The sequence below is a fragment of the Bombina bombina genome, chromosome 3 (genome assembly GCF_027579735.1).
Source record: "Bombina bombina isolate aBomBom1 chromosome 3, aBomBom1.pri, whole genome shotgun sequence".
Classification (NCBI taxonomy): Eukaryota; Metazoa; Chordata; class Amphibia; order Anura; family Bombinatoridae; genus Bombina; species Bombina bombina.
The window spans coordinates 596,175,969-596,197,572 of NC_069501.1; the positions used below are offsets into that span (position 1 = coordinate 596,175,969).

At 41.2% G+C, this 21,604-nt stretch overlaps 1 protein-coding gene across 1 annotated transcript in view; it reads right to left on the reverse strand.

Moving 5' to 3' along the window:
• Positions 1 to 21,604, reverse strand: part of LOC128652441 (ultra-long-chain fatty acid omega-hydroxylase-like) — a 204,891-nt gene that overhangs the window by 27,133 nt on the left and 156,154 nt on the right. Inside the window, exon 11 of the mRNA XM_053705380.1 lies at positions 15,182 to 15,315. Coding sequence (XP_053561355.1) covers positions 15,182 to 15,315 — 134 coding nt within the window. The remainder of the gene's footprint in view (positions 1 to 15,181; positions 15,316 to 21,604) is intronic.

Here is a 21,604-nt window from a genome sequence, read left to right on the forward strand (position 1 = left end):
CAGTACTACCTTGTCTGAATGAAAGATCAGATAAGGAGAATCACAATGTAAGGCAGATAACTCAGAGACTCTTCGAGCCGAGAAAATAGCCATCAAAAACAAAACTTTCCAAGATAAAAGCTTAATATCAATGGAATGAAGGGGTTCAAACGGAACACCCTGAAGAACTTTAAGAACCAAGTTTAAGCTCCACGGAGGAGCAACAGCTTTAAACACAGGCTTAATTCTAGCCAAAGCCTGACAAAAGGCCTGGACGTCTGGATTCTCTGCCAGACGTTTGTGTAAAAGAATAGACAGAGCTGAAATCTGTCCCTTTAGCGAACAAGCGGATAAACCCTTTTCTAAACCCTCTTGTAGAAAAGCCAATATCCTAGGAATCCTAACCTTACTCCATGAGTAACTCTTGGATTCACACCAATATAAATATTTACGCCATATCTTATGGTAAATTTTTCTGGTCACAGGTTTCCGAGCCTGTATTAATGTATCAATAACCGAATCCGAAAACCCACGCTTTGATAGGATCAAGCGTTCAATTTCCAGGCAGTCAGCCTCAGAGAAATTAGGTTTGGATGGTTGAAAGGACCCTGAATTAGAAGGTCCTGCCTCAGAGGAAGAGACCATGGTGGACAGGACGACATGTCCACTAGGTCTGCATACCAGGTCCTGCGTGGCCACGCAGGCGCTATCAAAATTACTGATGCCCTCTCCTGTTTGATCCTGGCAATCAGTCGAGGTAGCAACGGAAATGGTGGAAACACATAAGCTATGTTGAAAACCCAAGGGGCTGCTAATGCATCTACCAGCACCGCTCCCGGGTCCCTGGACCTGGATCCGTAACAAGGAAGCTTCGCGTTCTGGTGAGATGCCATGAGATCCAGATCCGGTTTGCCCCAACGACGAATCAGTTGAGCAAATACCTCCGGGTGAAGTTCCCACTCTCCCGGATGAAAAGTCTGGCGACTTAGGAAATCCGCCTCCCAGTTCTCTACGCCCGGGATGTAAATCGCTGACAGGTGGCAAGAGTGAGACTCTGCCCAGCGAATTATCTTTGAGACTTCCAACATCGCTAGGGAACTCCTGGTTCCCCCTTGATGATTGATGTAAGCCACAGTCGTGATATTGTCCGACTGAAATCTGATGAACCTCAGTTTTGCTAACTGAGGCCAAGCTAGAAGAGCATTGAATATTGCTCTTAATTCTAGAATGTTTATTGGAAGGAGTTTCTCCTCCTGAGTCCACGATCCCTGAGCCTTCAGGGAATTCCAGACTGCTCCCCAGCCTAGAAGGCTGGCATCCGTTGTTACAATCGTCCAATCTGGTCTGCGAAAGGTCATTCCTTTGGACAGATGAACCAGTGACAACCACCAGAGAAGAGAATCTCTGGTCTCCTGGTCCAGATTTAGCAAAGGGGACAGATCTGAGTAATCCCCGTTCCATTGACTGAGCATGCATAGTTGCAGCGGTCTGAGATGCAGGCGCGCAAATGGCACTATGCCCATTGCCGAGACCATTAAGCCGATTACCTCCATGCACTGAGCTACTGATGGGCTTGGAACGGAATGAAGGACACGGCAAGCATTGAGAATCTTTGATAACCTGGACTCCGTCAGGTAAATCTTCATCTCTACAGAATCTATAAGAGTCCCTAGAAAAGGAACCCTTGTGAGTGGTAACAGAGAACTCTTTTCCACGTTCACTTTCCACCCATGCGACCTCAGAACTGCTAGAACTATCTCTGTATGAGACTTTGCATTCTGAAAACTTGACGCTTGTATCAGAATGTCATCTAGGTACGGAGCCACCGCTATGCCTCGTGGTCTTAGTACCGCCAGAAGTGAGCCCAGAACCTTCGTAAAAATTCTCGGGGCCGTGGCCAACCCGAAGGGAAGAGCCACAAACTGGTAATGCCTGTCTAGAAAGGCAAACCTTAGGTACCGATAATGATCTTTGTGAATCGGTATATGAAGGTAAGCATCCTTTAAGTCCACTGTGGTCATATATTGACCCTCTTGGATCATGGGTAGGATGGTTCGAATGGTTTCCATCTTTAACGATGGTACCCTTAGGAATTTGTTTAAGATCTTTAAATCCAAGATTGGTCTGAAGGTTCCCTCTTTTTTGGGAACCACAAATAGATTCGAGTAAAATCCTTGTCCCTGTTCCGATCGCGGAACTGAGTGGATCACTCCCATGATTAAGAGGTCTTGTACACATTGTAGAAATGCCTCTCTCTTTACTAGGTTTGTTGATAACCTCGAAAGATGGAACCTCCCTTGTGGAGGAGAGGTTTTGAAATCCAGAAGGTATCTCTGAGATATAATCTTTAACGTCCAGGGATCCTGCACATCTCTTGCCCAAGCCTGGGCGAAGAGAGAAAGTCTGCCCCCCACTAAATCCATCTCCGGATAGGGGGTCCTATCTTCATGCTGTCTTAGGGGCGGGAGTAGGCTTTCTGGCCTGCTTGCCCTTGTTCCATGACTGGTTGCCTTTCCAACCCTGTCTGTAACGAGCAGTAGTTCCTTCCTGTTTTGGAGCGGAGGAAGTCGATGCTGCTCCTGCCTTGAAGTTACGAAAGGCACGAAAATTAGACAGTTTGGCCTTTGGTTTGGCCCTGTCCTGAGGAAGGGCGTGGCCCTTACCTCCCGTAATGTCAGCAATAATTTCCTTCAAGCCGGGCCCGAATAAGGTCTGCCCTTTGAAAGGAATGTTAAGTAGCTTAGACTTGGAAGTTACATCCGCTGACCAGGATTTAAGCCAGAGCGCTCTGCGCGCCTGTATGGCGAATCCGGAATTTTTAGCCGTAAGTTTGGTTAGATGTACTACAGCATCTGAAACAAACGCATTAGCTTGCTTAAGGGTTCTAACTTTGCTCAAAGCCTCATCCAATGGCTCTGTGCGAATCGCCTCTTCCAGAGACTCAAACCAGAATGCCGCTGCAGCCGTGACAGGCGCAATGCATGCAAGAGGCTGCAATATAAAACCCTGTTGAACAAACATTTTCTTAAGATAACCCTCTAATTTTTTATCCATTGGATCTGAGAAAGCACAGCTATCCTCCACCGGGATAGTGGTACGCTTGGCTAACGTAGAAACTGCTCCCTCCACCTTAGGGACTGTCTGCCATAAGTCTCGTGTGGTGGCGTCTATAGGGAACATTTTTCTAAATATCGGGGGAGGGGAAAAAAGCACACCGGGTCTATCCCACTCCTTACTAATAATTTCTGTAAGTCTTTTTGGTATAGGAAAGACGTCAGTACACACCGGTACCGCATAGTATCTATCCAACCTACACAATTTCTCTGGAATTGCCACCGTGTCGCAATCATTCAGAGCCGCTAATACCTCCCCTAGTAACACACGGAGGTTCTCAAGCTTAAATTTAAAATTTGAAATTTCTGAATCCGGTCTCCCCGGATCAGAACCGTCACCGACAGAATGAAGCTCACCGTCCTCATGTTCTGCAAATTGTGACGCAGTATCAGACATGGCTCTCGTGTCATCAGCGCGCTCTGTCCTTAACCCAGAGCTATCGCGTTTGCCCCTTAATTCGGGCACTTTATATAATACTTCTTTCATAACATTAGCCATATCATGTAAAGTGATTTGTAAGGGCCTAGATGTACTTGGCGTCTCAATCCTACGCATCTCCCGAGCGGGAGACGCAGGTACTGACACGTGAGGAGAGTTAGGCGGCATAACTTCCCCCTCGTCGTCTGGTGATAGTTTCTTTATCGGTATGGATTGACTTTTATTCAAAGCAATATCAATACAATTGGTACACATCGTTCTATTGGGCTCCACATTGGCTTTTGAACATGATGAACAAACAGTTTCCTCTGAATCAGACATGTTTAAACAGACTTAGCAATGAAACTAGCAAGCTTGGAAATCACTTTCAATAAGTTTACAAGCAATATAAAAAACGCTGCAGCGCTTCAAAAAATACAGATATAATTAAACAATTCTTAACAAGAAGTGTATTATTAGCAGAGGATTGCACCCATTAGCAAAAGGATGATTAACCCCTCAATACCCAAAACGGATAAAACGGATATCAATGAAGATTTAACGCTTTTAATCACAGTCAAGCACACTGTCACAGATCTGCTGTGACTGATTACCTCCCTCACAAATGAATTTTTCAGACCCCTGAGCTCTCTAGAGACGTCCTGGATCAAGGAGGAAGAAGCAGGAAGACTGTGCTAGAATTTTAACTGCGCAACAAGGCGCCAAAACAAGGTCCCTCCCACGGTGGGAGCCCTGATATAACGGTTTCCATGCAGAAAAATATGTTAGCCATGTGGAAAAAAATCATGCCCAAAGAGATTTATCACCAAAGTACCTCACAAAAACGAATAACATGCCAGTAAACGTTTTATTAAAAAGCAACATTTTCCAATGTCATGCAAAGTTATCACTAAGCCTGCTACCAGTCGCTACCACTGCAGATAAGGCTTAAGTATTATTTCAGTTTTAACAGTATTTTCCCAGTCAAATTCTAGTCCCTAGAAAATAACTCGACTGCGCATACATTTATCAGCCTGATACCAGTTGCCACTACTGCATTTAAGGCTGTACTTACATCATACGGTAACAGCAGTTTTTTCTTAGTCAATTCCATTCCCAGAAAATAAAGTACTGCACATACCTCATTTGCGGAGGACCCCGCATGCTATTCCCAGTTTCTGAAGTTACCCCACTCCTCAGAATGTCGAGAACAGACAGTGGATCTTAGTTACGCCTGCTAAGATCATAGATAAAACGCAGGCAGTATCTTCTTCCAAATACTGCCTGAGATAGAAAAACAGCACACTCCGGTGCCATTTAAAATAACAAACTTTTGATTGAAGAATAGATAAGTAAAAACTCCAGCTCCTCTCGCGACCTCCTTCTTTGTTGAGGGTTGCAAGAGAATGACTGGATATGACATGTGAGGGGAGGAGCTATATAGCAGCTCTGCTTGGGTGATCCTCTTGCAACTTCCTGTTGGGAAGGAGAATATATCCCATAAGTAATGGATGACCCGTGGACTGAACACACTTAACAAGAGAAAAGTGTGTTTTTTTTCCATTTTTTCCTCATATTTTATAATTTTTTTATAGTAAAATATAAGATATGATGAAAATAATGGTATCTTTAGAAAGTCCATTTAATGGCGAGAAACACGGTATATAATATGTGTGGGTACAGTAAATGAGTAAGAAGAAAATTACAGCTAAACACAAACACAGCAGAAATGTAAAAATAGCCCTGGTCCTTAAGGGAAAGAAATTGAAAAATGGCCTTGGTCCTTGAGGGGTTAAAGGTATTATGGCCTTCTGATGTAGAGCAAGCTAGTGGTGCTGAAACTGTAGGAAATGGAAATCTTGCGACATTTCTATGCAAAGAAGTAACAGGAAATTGTTCAGCTCTGCAAGATGTTCTTAGACTGCTTAACTGGGTGAAGGCTCAGAGGATTACAGTACAAGCATTGTATATTGGGCACCATAATACAAGGTTAATTATTTGTGAAATAAAATAGTTACAATATAAATATAACATTATATTAAAGGGATATGGAACCCAAACTTTTTTTTTCATGATTCAGACAGAGAATACAATTTTAAACAACGTTCTAATTTACTTCTATTATCTAATTTGTTTCATTCTATTGGTATCATTTGTTGAATGAGCAGCAATGCACTACTGGTTTCTAACTGAACATATGGGTGAGCCAATGACAATCAGTATATATATGAAGCCACCAATCAGCAGCTAGAACCTGGCTATTATGGTACCACTGGCCGATTGTGGAGACGGACACTACACTTCCATTTCAGAGGACGACTGCCCCCAGGATAGTGTACCGTAGAACAAGCAACTTAAGACATCTGTTGGTCAAAACTGACCCTGAAAATCACTACAAGAAGGAAACATGGTTGAAATCGGCTAAGATGGGCTGTTTCCCATGTGGTAGTTGTACTACCAGCAATGGTATGCTTAGGGGCACCTCGTTCCAACATCCACACAACAACCACAGATATATGATACGCCATAGGTTGTCCTGCGCTAGTACATTTGTAGTTTACATGCTGATATGCCCATGTTCGAGGGTATACATCGGGAAGACGGTAACTACCTTCCATGAGCGGATGGCCAATCACCGGTGTGCCATTCGTGAGGCACTTACTAAGGGTGAATCTGACCAGTCTGTGGAACGCCACTTCATCAAGTTCAAACATGGAGTTTCAAGCCTTTGATCCATGTTGATCGACCATGTACCCCTCACAACTTGGGGTGGCAACCGAGCAAAGAAACTGCTACAATTGGAAAGCAAGTGGATCTATCGGATGGACACGCTAGCCCCAAGGGGCCTCAATACCTCATTGGATTTCAGCCCCTTTTATTAAAAGAAGTGATATATGAGCTGAATACCAAATGTGTCCTCACTGTTTGTGAAAGTTTTTATACATGCTCTGTTAGGTTTTGAAGTAGTCCAAAGTACTCAACACAAATTTAGGGTATATAGGCAATATACTGTCTCTATGGTTGGTGATGTGGCCACATATTTAAAAAAAATTGGCTTTGTAAATTTAGCCTCACTTGTCATCCGGCGTGGTTGTATAACATATCCCATCATATTTGGTACCATGCAATATGGGTCTCAGATTGGGTGTGTTTATAGTTATTATTATTATTATTATCGGTTATTTGTAGAGCGCCAACAGATTCCGCAGCGCTATAGTGTGCACGGCTTGTATTTTTATTGCACACTGTTTGCTGTCTTACCAGTGGGGCTTTATTTAAGGCACTAGTGATTCATGATAATGTAACATGCTGATTATAATGTGTTACATGTTAAGCGCTTATGCAATGTTACTCCCCACAGCCTTTTTATTAACAGCAACAATGTGTGTTATAAGGGTATATATGTGTATATTAACGTCCTCTCCTTTAGTACCATAATAGCCAGCATTGTATCCTCTGAAGTTGTGTACACCACGTTGCTATGGTAACGTGGTCACGTTTGTCATGACGTCACGAGCGTCGGTGCTCGTGGATGACCTCACTCACATGTGAGTGCTGAATGGTGGTACGCTATTGCTGTAAAATGGGTATAAAAGGTTAGGTTTATCAGCGCTACGGAATTTGGCAGCACTTTACAAATAAATGATAATAAAAAATAAATGATAATAATGTATGTTTGTCATTGCTTTAAGGTTTTCTTTGCTGTATTTTGACATTTGACAAAGGCGCAGCAATGTGCCGAAACCTTAAGTCGTTTTAACATTTACTCAAACTGGATTTTCTATTCAAGACCATTAAGTGCCTGTGCATTTGGACTGTGCTATATATATAAATAAATATATAACATAATTTATGTAAGAACTTACCTGATAAATTCATTTCTTTCATATTAGCAAGAGTCCATGAGCTAGTGACGTATGGGATATACATTCCTACCAGGAGGGGCAAAGTTTCCCAAACCTCAAAATGCCTATAAATACACCCCTCACCACACCCACAAATCATAGCCAAGAAGTGGGGTGATAAGAAAAAAGTGCGAAAGCATAAAAAATAAGGAATTGGAATAATTGTGCTTTATACAAAAAAATCATAACCACCACAAAAAAAGTGGGCCTCATGGACTCTTGCTAATATGAAAGAAATGAATTTATCAGGTAAGTTCTTACATAAATTATGTTTTATTTCATGTAATTAGCAAGAGTCCATGAGCTAGTGACGTATGGGATAATGACTACCCAAGATGTGGATCTTCCACGCAAGAGTCACTAGAGAGGGAGGGATAAAATAAAGACAGCCAATTCCGCTGAAAATAATCCACACCCAAAATAAAGTTTAAATCTTATAATGAAAAAAAATGAAATTATAAGCAGAAGAATCAAACTGAAACAGCTGCCTGAAGTACTTTTCTACCAAAAACTGCTTCAGAAGAAGAAAACACATCAAAATGGTAGAATTTAGTAAAAGTATGCAAAGAAGACCAAGTTGCTGCTTTGCAAATCTGATCGACCGAAGCTTCATTCCTAAACGCCCAGGAAGTAGAAACTGACCTAGTAGAATGTGCTGTAATCCTTTGAGGCGGAGTTTTACCCGACTCGACATAGGCATGATGAATTAAAGATTTTAACCAAGATGCCAAAGAAATGGCAGAGGCCTTCTGACCTTTCCTAGAACCGGAAAAGATAACAAATAGACTAGAAGTCTTTCGGAAATTCTTAGTAGCTTCAACATAATATTTCAAAGCTCTAACTACATCCAAAGAATGCAATGATTTCTCCTTAGAATTCTTAGTATTAGGACATAATGAAGGAACCACAATTTCTCTACTAATGTTGTTAGAATTCACAACCTTAGGTAAAAATTTAAAAGAAGTTCGCAACACCGCCTTATCCTGATGAAAAATCAGAAAAGGAGACTCACAAGAAAGAGCAGATAATTCAGAAACTCTTCTAGCAGAAGAGATGGCCAAAAGAAACAAAACTTTCCAAGAAAGTAATTTAATGTCCAGCGAATGCATAGGTTCAAACGGAGGAGCTTGAAAAGCCCCCAGAACCAAATTCAAACTCCAAGGAGGAGAAATTGACTTAATGACAGGTTTTATACGAACCAAAGCTTGTACAAAACAATGAATATCAGGAAGATTAGCAATCTTTCTGTGAAAAAGAACAGAAAGAGCAGAGATTTGTCCTTTCAAGGAACTTGCAGACAAACCTTTATCCAAACCATCCTGAAGATACTGTAAAATTCTCGGAATTCTAAAAGAATGCCAGGAAAAATGATGAGAAAGACACCAAGAAATGTAAGTCTTCCAGACTCTATAATATATCTTTCTAGATACAGATTTACGAGCCTGTAACATAGTATTAATCACAGAGTCAGAGAAACCTCTTTGACTAAAAATCAAGCGTTCAATCTCCATACCTTTAAATTTAAGGATTTGAGATCCTGATGGAAAAAAGGACCTTGTGACAGAAGGTCTGGTCTTAACGGGAGAGTCCACGGTTGGCAAGAGGCCATCCGGACAAGATCCGCATACCAAAACCTGTGAGGCCATGCTGGAGCCACCAGCAGAACAAACGAGCATTCCTTCAGAATCTTGGAGATTACTCTTGGAAGAAGAACTAGAGGCGGAAAGATATAGGCAGGATGATACTTCCAAGGAAGTGACAATGCATCCACTGCTTCCGCCTGAGGATCCCTGGATCTGGACAGATACCTGGGAAGTTTCTTGTTTAGATGAGAAGCCATCAGATCTATTTCTGGAAGTCCCCACATCTGAACAATCTGAAGAAATACCTCTGGGTGAAGAGACCATTCGCCCGGATGTAACGTTTGGCGACTGAGATAATCCGCTTCCCAATTGTCTATACCTGGGATATGAACCGCAGAAACTAGACAGGAGCTGGATTCCGCCCATACCAGTATTCGAGATACTTCTTTCATAGCCAGAGGACTGTGAGTCCCTCCTTGATGATTGATGTATGCCACAGTTGTGACATTGTCTGTCTGAAAACAAATGAACGATTCTCTCTTTAGAAGAGGCCATGACTGAAGAGCTCTGAAAATTGCACGGAGTTCCAAAATATTGATTGGTAATCTCACCTCCTGAGATTCCCAAACCCCTTGTGCTGTCAGAGACCCCCAAACAGCTCCCCAACCTGTCAGACTTGCATCTGTTGAAATTACAGTCCAGGTCGGAAGAACAAAAGAAGCCCCCTGAACTAAACGATGGTGATCTGTCCACCACATCAGAGAGTGTCGTACAATCGGTTTTAAAGATATTAATTGAGATATCTTTGTGTAATCCCTGCACCACTGGTTCAGCATACAGAGCTGAAGAGGTCGGATGTGAAAACGAGCAAAGGGGATCGTGTCCGATGCAGCAGTCATAAGACCTAGAATTTCCATGCATAAGGCTACCGAAGGGAATGGTTGTGATTGAAGATTTCGACAAGCTGAGATCCATTTTAGACGTCTCTTGTCTGTCAGAGACAGAGTCATGGACACTGAATCTATCTGGAAACCTAAAAAGGTTACCCTTGTCTGAGGAATCAATGAACTTTTCGGTAAATTGATCCTCCAACCATGATCTTGAAGAAACAACACAAGTCGATTCGTATGAGATTCTGCTAAATGTGAAGACTGAGCAAGTACCAAGATATCGTCCAAATAAGGAAATACCACAATACCCTGTTCTCTGATTAAAGACAGAGGGCACCGAGAACCTTTGTAAAAATTCTTGGAGCTGTTGCCAGGCCAAACGGCAGAGCCACAAACTGGTAATGCTTGTCTAGGAAAGAGAATCTCAGAAACTGATAGTGATCTGGAGAAAGAGCAGAGATTTGTCCATACCAGTATTCGAATTGAATTGATCCAAATTTCTTTGAAAAAACGTAATCTGCCCCCTACCAGCTGGGCTGGAATGAGGGCCGCACCTTCATGTGGACTTGGGAGCTGGCTTTGGTTTTCTAAAAGGCTTGGATTTATTCCAGACTGGAGATGGTTTCCAAACTGATACCGCTCCTGTGGGTGAAGGATCAGGCTTTTGCTCCTTATTGTGACGAAAGGAACGAAAACGATTATTAGACCTAAATTTACCCTTAGATTTTTTATCCTGTGGTAAAAAAGTTCCTTTCCCTCCAGTAACAGTTGAGATAATAGAATCCAACTGAGAACCAAATAATTTATTACCCTGGAAAGAAAGGGAAAGCAAAGTTGACTTAGAAGACATATCAGCATTCCAAGTTTTAAGCCATAAAGCTCTTCTAGCTAAAATAGCTAGAGACATATACCTGACATCAACTCTAATGATATCAAAGATGGCATCACAAATAAAGTTATTAGCATGTTGAAGAAGATTAACAATGCTATGAGAATTATGATCTGTTACTTGTTGCGCTAAAGCTTCTAACCAAAAAGTTGAAGCTGCAGCAACATCCGCTAAAGATATAGCTGGTCTAAGAAGATTACCTGAACATAAGTAAGCTTTTCTTAGAAAGGATTCAATCTTCCTATCTAAAGGATCCTTAAAGGAAGTACTATCTGCCGTAGGAATAGTAGTACGTTTAGCAAGAGTAGAGATAGCCCCATCAACTTTAGGGATTTTGTCCCAAAACTCTAATCTGTCAGATGGCACAGGATATAATTGCTTAAAACGTTTAGAAGGAGTAAATGAATTACCCAAATTATTCCATTCCCTGGAGATAACTTCAAAAATAGCATCAGGGACAGGAAAAACTTCTGGAATAACTACAGGAGATTTAAAAACCTTATTTAAACGTTTAGATTTAGTATCAAGAGGACCAGAATCCTCTATTTCTAATGCAATTAAGACTTCTTTAAGTAAAGAACGAATAAATTCCATTTTGAATAAATATGAAGATTTATCAGCATCAACCTCTGAGACAGAATCCTCTGAACCAGAGGAACCATTATCAGAATCAGAATGATGATGTTCATTTAAAAATTCATCTGAAAAATGAGAAGTTTTAAAAGACCTTTTACGTTTACTAGAAGGAGGAATAACAGACATGGCCTTCTTAATGGATTTAGAAACAAAATCTCTTATGTTAACAGGAACACTCTGAGTATTAGATGTTGACGGAACAGCAACAGGTAATGTAACATTACTAAAGGAAATATTATCTGCATTAACAAGTTTGTCATGACATTCATTACAAACAACAGCTGGAGGAACAGATACCACAAGTTTACAGCAGATACACTTAACTTTGGTCGATCCAGCACCAGGCAGTGTTTTTCCAGAAGTATCTTCTGACTCAGTGTCAATCTGGGACATCTTGCAATATGTAATAGAAAAAACAACATATAAAGCAAAATTGATCAAATTCCTTAAATGACAGTTTCAGGAATGGGAAAAAATGCCAGTGAACAAGTTTCTAGCAACCAGAAGCAATAAATAATGAGACTTAAATAATGTGGAGACAATAGTGACGCCCATATTTTTTAGCGCCAAAAAAAGACGCCCACATTATTTGGCGCCTAAATGCTTTTGGCGCCAAAAATGACGCCACATCCGGAACGCCGACACTTTTGGCGCAAAAAAACGTCAAAAATGACGCAACTTCCGGCGACACGTATGACACCGGAAACAGAAAAAAAATTTTGCGCTAAAAAAGTCTGCGCCAAGAATGACGCAATAAAATGAAGCATTTTCAGCCCCCGCGAGCCTAACAGCCTACAGGGAAAAAAGTCAAATTTTAAGGTAAGAAAAAAATTGATTTATTCATATGCATTATCCCAAATATGAAACTGACTGTCTGAAATAAGGAACGTTGAACATTCTGAGTCAAGGCAAATAAATGTTTGAATACATATATTTAGAACTTTATATAAAAGTGCCCAACCATAGCTTAGAGTGTCACAGAAAATAAGACTTACTTACCCCAGGACACTCATCTACATGTAGTAGAAAGCCAAACCAGTACTGAAACGAGAATCAGTAGAGGTAATGGTATATATAAGAGTATATCGTCGATATGAAAAGGGAGGTAAGAGATGAATCTCTACGACCGATAACAGAGAACCTATGAAATAGACCCCGTAGAAGGAGATCATTGAATTCAAATAGGCAATACTCTCCTCACATCCCTCTGACATTCACTGCACGCTGAGAGGAAAACCGGGCTCCAACCTGCTGCGGAGCGCATATCAACGTAGAATCTAGCACAAACTTACTTCACCACCTCCATAGGAGGCAAAGTTTGTAAAAACTGATTTGTGGGTGTGGTGAGGGGTGTATTTATAGGCATTTTGAGGTTTGGGAAACTTTGCCCCTCCTGGTAGGAATGTATATCCCATACGTCACTAGCTCATGGACTCTTGCTAATTACATGAAAGAAATATATATATATATATATATATATATATATATATATATACACACACACACACAAATACATTGGTACCTGTGGGTGAGTATAGCTTAAATGCAAATTTCAATGGTGTCATTTGGGTTTATTTTATATATAAATATAAATTAAATAAAACATCCTATAATATAAAAGCCTAAGTGTGTTTGTCAGAAGCTGTCATACGCAGTAGAGACAGCAGAGGACAAACACATCTGGCCTTACCTGACATGCTGTTTGTGGCGGTGGGGAGAAAATGGGCTTGGCCGGGCGGGAGCGTGGCCAGCGGGAGCGTGGGCATGACCGGACGTGACCGGGCATGGTCGGGGCGTGGCCGGACGTGACGGTGGGCGTGCTCGGGCGCGAGAGAGGGGAGAGAAATAGAAAGAGAGGGGAAAGAGCAGAAGATAGTGGGGGAGAGAGAGCAAAATAGAGGGGAAAGAGCAAAAAAGAGAGGGGAAAGAACAAAATAGAGGGAAGAGAGAGCAAAAGAGAGGGGGGGAGAGAGAGCAAAAGAAGAGAGGGGGGAGAGTGGGGGGAGAGAGAACAAAAGAGAGGGGGAGAGAGAGCAATAGAGAGGGGAAGAGAGAGAGCAAAAGAGAGGGGAAAGAGCAAAAGAGAGGGGGGAGAGAGAGCAAAAGAGGGGAAAGAGCAAAATAGAGGTAAGAGAGAGAAAAAGAGAGGGGGAGAGAGAACAAAAGATGGGAGAGAGAGCAATTGAGAGGGGGAGAGATAGAAAAAGAGAGGGGGGAGAGAGCAAAAAAGAGGGGGGAGAGAGAGCAAAAAAGAGGGGGGAGAGAGAGCAATAGAGAGGGGGGAGAGAGAGCAATAGAGAGGGGGAGAGAGAGCAATAGAGAGGGGGAGAGAGAGAGCAAAAGAGAGGGATGGAGAGAGAGAGAGCGAAAGAGAGGGGAGAGAGAAAGAGCAAAAGAGAGGGGAGGAGAGAGGGGTAGAGAGCAAAAGAGAGGGATGGAGAGAGAGAGAGAGCAAAAAAGAGAGGGATGGAGAGAGAGAGTAAAAGAGAGGGATGGAGAGAGAGAGCAAAAGAGAGGGATGGAGAGAGAGAGCAAAAGAGGGGAGGAGAAAGGGGGGAGAGAGCAAAAGAGAGGGGGAGAGAGAGAGCAAAAGAGAGGGATGGAGAGAGAGAGCAAAAAAAAACGGGAGCGAGACAGAGCAAAAGAGAGGGGGGAGAGAGAGCGCAAAAGAGAGGTGGGAGAGAGAGAACGCAAAAGAGAGGGGGAGAGAGAGCGCAAAAGAGAGGGGGAGAGAGAGCGCAAAAGAGAGGGGGAGAGAGAGCGCAAAAGAGAGGGGGAGAGAGCGCAAAAGAGAGGGGGAGAGAGCGCAAAAGAGAGGGGGAGAGAGCGCAAAAGAGAGGGGGGAGAGAGAGCACGCAAAAGAGAGGGGGGAGAGAGAGCACAAAAAAGAGAGAGAACGCAAAAGAGAGGGGGGAGAGAGAGAGCGCAAAAGAGAGGGGGAGAGAGAGCAAAAGAGAGGGGGGAGAGAAAGCAAAAGAGAGGGGGAGAGAGGGAGCAAAAGAGGGGGAGAGAGAGAGCAAAAGAGGTGGTGCGAGAGAGAGTTCAAAAGAGATGGGGAGAGAGTGCAAAAGAGAGGGGGAGAGAGAGCAAAAGAGAGGGGGGAGAGAGAGAGCAAAAGAGAGGTGGAGCGAAAGAGAGCACAAAAGAGAGGGGGAGAGAGTGCAAAAGAGAGGGGGAGAGAGCACAAAAGAGAGGGGGAGAGAGAGCAAAAGAGACGGGGGAGAGAGAGCAAAAGAGAGGGGGGAGACAGAGCAAAAGAGAGGGGGAGAGAGAGCAAAAGAGAGGTGGAGCGAAAGAGAGCGCAAAAGAGAGGGGGAAAGAGCGCAAAAGAGAGGGGGAAAGAGCGCAAAAGAGAGGGGGAAAGAGCGCAAAAGAGAGGGGGAGAGAGCGCAAAAGAGAGGGGGAGAGAGAGAGCAAGAGGTGGGACCGCTGTACTGCAAAAAATGGCAAGTGTAAACGGGCTTTAGGACTAGTTTATATATAAATGTATGTCTATCTTCTCCTCGCCATGCTGCAGCTGAACCACTGCATGCACACAGCACACAAGTGGTCATATGCAATGGCACTCTGACAGGCCCATCTAGTATTGCAAATGTGTAGAGTGAGGGCCTGTCAGAGTGAGCAGTGGTGGTGTGTCGGGTTGCAGCCCACAACCAGGGCAGTAAAGGCTGGTAGTGGGCTGCGGCCCGTCTGTTGAGAAACATGGGTCAAGCCCACTATGTGTAAGAAGTAATTTAATTATATGACAATTATGAACTTGGTATGTACCTTTGGGGATGACTTTGCCATCAGGCAATTTTATGTCCTCAGTACAGCATCTGGACACTCCTATCACAGGAGGATGCAGTCTCAGGCTCTCCTTGATGCACATTGTTGTGAATTGCAGCTGAGACAACTCATCCCTGCAAAGCAGAGAAAAAAGTTAAAATAATAATTCTTAAGGATACATTAAATTAAAAAGAGTTTAAACTGAATGCTGAAAAAACAATATATAGTTTTCCCACCGTAAAGTCCAAATAGATACATAGTAAAATGATGTCAATCTGCCAGGCCTCCAGCATTCAAAACAGAATCTCAAACTCCTGGCACTGAAGGGGTTGTTATAGCATTTTATTATTGCACTATTGCTTATAGGTAAAGTCATCCCCAGCGCAGCAATGCACTAGGACCTATCAAACACATCCGCTCAGCCAATAATAAGGCATAATAATAATAATAATAATAATAATAATAATAATAAGGGGCATGTGTGTGTACGACAATTTGGTAATAGAAAATGTAAATATATGTTAATTTTGCATCATCTATATCAGTGGTTCTTAACTCCCGTCTCCAAGTAACCCTAACAGATCAGATTTTCATGATAACAGAACTAGAGCATAGGGGAAATAATCAGCTGATCAGTAGCCATGGTTACTCAACTGCTCTCAGCCATCAGCTGATTATTTCACCTGTGCTCTTGTAAAGTTATAAAGATATAAGGAAAATCTGCCCTGTTGAGGGTTTGTGAGTAACACTACTGTATATGAACCATGAAAGTTTAATTTTGAATTTAATGTCCCTTTAAATACCAACTGCCTATTATAATGCTGATAAGAGGCTAATACAAAAGCCAATAGAAACAAAAATAAAGGCTACATTTATTCAGATTGGAGATTAACAAAAATATAAAATGAATACAGTTAGATTCTGAAATAATTTTCATTCACATTATCACTCACGTTGTACTACTTAAGGGCTAGATTACAAGTGGTGAGCTAACTGTTGTGGGCAAACGGAAAGGAGTTTATCGTGACTCTCTGCGTGCATGGGAAGTAGCAAGCGTAGTAAACCCATTTGCTTGAGAGCAGTTGAATTGAACGTCAGGATAGCGTGACTTCAGAGGACTGGTTAACTGTTACACAAGACTAAAAAATTGCACAAAAAAAACACATCAAAATTCGATTTAAACGTACAGTAACAATCATAATAAAACTAATAAAAATATTTTTACACTCATTACAAAGTTATAGGGGCTCAAAGATATGAGGTCTCAGGTATTAGAGAAAAAAAGGCTACAAAGAGATTTAACATAGAGATAATATACATATACATGTTTTATATATATATATATATATATATATATATATATATATATATATATATATATATACACATACACACACACATATACTCACCGGCTACTTTATTAGGTACACCTGTTCAATTGATTGGTAGCACAAATTGCTAATCAACCAATCACATGGCAGCAACTCAATGCATTTAAGCATCTAGACCTGGTGAAGACGACTTGCTGAAGTTCAAACCGAGCATCAGAATGGGGAAGAAAGGGGATTTAAGTTACTTTAAACGTGGCATGGTTGTTGGCGCAGATGGGCTGGTCTGAGTATTTAAAAAACTGCTGATCTACTGGGATTTTCACGCACAACCATTTCTAGGGTTTACAGAAATGGTCAAAAAAAAGAGAAAATATCCAGTGAGTGGCAGTAGTGTGGACGAAAATGCCTTGTTGATGTCAGAGGTCAGAGGAGAATGGGATAGAAAGGCAACAGTAACACAAATAACCACTCGTTACAAAAAAGGTATGCAAAATACCATCTCTGAACGCACAACACGTTGAACCTTGAAGCAGATGGGCTACAGCAGCTGAAGACCATACCTAGTGCCACTCCTGTCAGCTAAGAACAGGAATCTGAGGATAGAAGAATGGAAAAACATTGCCTGGTCTGATGAGTCTTGATTTCAGCTGCGATATTCAGATAGTAGGGTCAGAATTTGGGGTAAACAACATGAAAGCGTGGATCCATCCTGCCTTGTATCAACAGTTCAGGCTGCTGGTGGTGGCGTAATAGTGTGGGGGATATTTTTTTCTTTTCTTGGCACACTTTGGGCCTCTTAGTACCAACTGAGCATTGTTTAAATGCCATGGCCTGCCTGAGTAGTGTTCCTGACCATGTCCATCCCTTTATGACTACAGTGTACCCATCTTCTGATGGCTACTTCCAGCAGGATAATGCACCATGTCACAAAGCTCAAATAATCTCAAACTGGTGTTTCTTGAACATGACAATGGGTTCACTATACTCCAATGGCCTCCACAGTCACCAGATGTCAATCCAATAGAGCACCTGTGGTATGTGGTGGAACAGGAGATTCACATCATGGATGTGCAGCCGACAAATCTGCAGCAACTGTGTGATGCTATCATGTCAATATGGACCAACATTTCATTCATTATCAATCAACTGTTTTTACTCTTTTTGAATCATAATGACAACAGAAACTACCCAAATGCCCTGATCAAAAGTTTACCTGTTGGCCTGATAACATGCACATAAGTTGACACAAAGGGGTTTGAATGGCTATTAAAGGTAACCATCCTCATCTGTGATCTGTTTGCTTGTATTAGTGTGTGTGTATAAAAGGTCAATGAGTTTTTGGACTCCTGACAGACCCTTGCATCTTTCATCCAGTGCTGCACTGACGTTTCTGGATTCTGAGTCATGGGGAAAGCAAAAGAATTGTCAAAGGATCCGCGGGAAAAGGTAGTTGAACTGTATAAAACAGGAAAGGGATATAAAAAGATATCCAAGAAATTGAGAATGCCAATCAAGAAGTGGAAAATGATGGGTTCTATTGAAACCAAACCATGGTCAGGAAGACCAACTAAAATTTCATCCACAACTGCCAGGAAAATTGTTTCGGGATGCAAAGAAAAACCCACATATAACTTCAGGTGAAATACATGACTCTTTGAAAACATGTGGTGTGGCTGTTTCAAGATGCACAATAAGGAAGCACTTGAAGAAAGATGGGCTGCATGCATGAGTGATGAGACCAAAATTGAGCTTTTTGGCCACAACCATAAATGCTACATTTGGAGAGGAGTCAACAAGTCCTATGATGAAAGGTACACCATTCCTACTGTAAAACACGGAGGTGGATCGCTGATGTTTTGGGGATGTGTGAGCTACAAAGGCACAGGAAATTTGGTCAGAATTGATGGCAAGATGAATGCAGTATGAGGGTGGGGGCCCAGCTAAAAAAAAATTTTTTTTTTTAAATAAAAAACGTTAACCTACCACTGCCTGCACTGATATCATGCGAGTGTGACATGACTACAGGGGCTAGTGTTTCTATTGGTGTTTATGTGTGTATGTATGGTGTGTGTGTGTGCATGTATGTGACTGTGTGTGTGTGTATTTATGCATGTATGTATGTATGTTTGTGGAACCAGCAAATTACAGACCTTGTTACTACAGCATGGGGGGCAGGGGGTAAACAGTGTCACTATACAGTACCACTATATACAGTATGAGGGGTGGACCATGTCACTGACTACTGTGGTCACTTTATAAAGTACTGGGCGGGTAGGGTCAGGCCAGCCATCTCACCGGCAGATTACAGACTGTGTCATTAACTTACTATATACAGTACTGGGGGGTTAAATAGTGCCACTATATATAAATATAAATATATATATATATATATATATATATAGTAATAGGAGGTCAGACCATCTCACAGACTGTGGGCACAGGGTACCTCCTTTTGCAGACATGTATTCTGTGTTAAATGTAAAAAATAAATAAAATATATGTATTAAATTCACCTTTTTTTGGAGGGGGAGGGGCGGCGGGGGGCCCCTTCTTAGATTCTTGCACCTGGGCCCTGTGGTTTCTAGTTACGCTTCTGTTAATACCTTTCTTCCACATTCAAATACATTCCTGCCAAGAGCATCTGTCTTTTATGTTTCAAATATACTGTATATGTGCATTGGAGCCCTTTGAAGTCAAGTAGCTGAAAACATGTATAAGAATATTTATGCAATATTCATATTTAATAAAGTGTTTAACTGTATATGTACTGTATATATTTTACATTCCAATGTTCTTCACATAGTGGAATATATTATGTTCTTTGTATTTTTAAATAGATATTCCTATATATATGTGAATAAATCTATACGCGATATATATATATATATATATATATATATATATATATATATATATATACATATACATACACATACACACACAGTATATATACAGTTGTGCTCATAAGTTTATATACCCTGACAGAATTTATGATTTCTTGGCCATTTCTCAGAGAATATGAATGATAACACAAAAACTTTTCTTTCACTCATGGTTAGCGTTTGGCTTTAGCCATTTATTATCAATCAACTGTGTTTACTCCTTTTAAATCACAATGACAACAGAAACTACCCAAATGACCCTGATCAAAAGTTTACATACCCTGGTGATTTTGGCCTGATAACATGCACACAAGTTAACACAAAGGGGTTTGAATGGCTATTAAAGGTAACCATCCTCACCTGTGATCTGTTTGCTTGTAATTAGTGTGTATAAAAGGTCAATGAGTTTCTGGACTCCTGACAGACCCTTGCATCTTTCATCCAGTGCTGCACTGACGTTTCTGACGTATATATATATTTAAGAATAAATAGAACATATTCTGCTATCTGAAACACACTGGAATGTGAAATATTAATATTTCATGTTGGGTTAATCATTATCGAGTTTGCGCACAAGTAGGGTGTTTTTTCTATTTTCACTCTACTTTGAAGTCTGAGAGATTACATTAACGTGGTTGCGATATTTAAGTTCGTCTTTTTGCGCACGTCAGGTTGCACTTGTGCGTACATTATTTACTTTTAACGTGCAATATGTGCGCTTACTTCTAGCGAAGTCAACGCTCGAATGGGAATGCAAAATACCGCTCCACTCGTAATCTAGCCCTAAATATTTAAAGGGACATTAACGTGGTTGCGATATTCGAAGTTCGTCTTTTTGCAAACGTCAGGTTGCGCTTGTGCGTACATTTTTTACTTTTAACGTGCAATATGTGCGCTTACTTCTAGCGAAGTCAACGCTCGAATGGGAATGCAAAATACCGCTCCACTCGTAATCTAGCCCTAAATATTTAAAGGGACACTAAACCCCAAATTTTTCTTTCAGGATTCAGGTAGAGAATACAATTTTAAACAACTTTCTAATTTGCTTCATTCTTTAGATATTCTTTGCTGAAGAAATAGCAATACACATGGGTGAGCATATCACACTAGGGGGCCGATTTACTTAGTGCTAGGTGGACATGATTCACTGTAGCGAATCATGTTCGCCCTGCATCACTAAATGCCGACAGCATATGCTGTCGACATTTAACATTGCACAAGCATTTCACAAGAAAGGGGGTGTCAATCATCCCAATATAATCGGATCGGGATGATTGCGGTCTGCCACCTCAGAGGTGTAGGACAAGTTAAGGATCAGCAGTCTTATGACCGCTGCTTCTTAACTTAAGTTTCCGGCGAGCTGAAAAATTCGAGGGTAGATTGCAGCATCTGCTACTTGGTAAATCTACCCCTAGGCATCTATGTACCACCAATCAGCAGCTACTAAGCCTATCTAGATATGCTTTTCAGCAAAGGATATCATGAGAATGAAGCAAAATAGATAATAGAAGTAAATTAGAAAGTTGTTTAAAATTGCATGTTCTTTCTAAACCATGAAAGAATACAAAGCCGTAACATAAAACTCATAACTAAAGTGCATAAAGTACACTTACACCCATAAACTACCTATTAACCCCTAAACCGAGGCCCTCCCGCATCGCAAACACTAAAATAAAATTATTAACCCCTAATCTGCCGCTCCCGACATCGCCGCCACTATAATAAACATATTAACCCTTAAACCGCCGTACTCCCGCATCGCAAACACTAGTTAAATATAATTAACACCTAATCTGCTGTCCCTAACATCGCCGCAACCTACATACACTTATTAACCCCTAATCTGCTGCCCCCAAAATCGCCACCACTATACTAAAGTTATTAACCCCTAAACCTAACCCTAACACCCCTAACTTCAATGTAATTAAAATAAATCTAAATAAAACCTACTTTTAATAACTAAATAATTCATATTTAAAACTAAATACTTACTTGTAAAATAAACCCTAAGCTAGCTACAATATAACTCATATATTGTTACATTGTATCTATCTTAGGTTTTATTTTTATTTCACAGCTAAGTTTGTATTTATTTTAACTAGGCAGACTAGTTAGTAAATAGTTATTAAGTATTTACTAACTACCTAGTTAAGATAAATACAAATTAACCTGTAAAATAAAACCTAACCTGTCTTACCTAACCTTACACT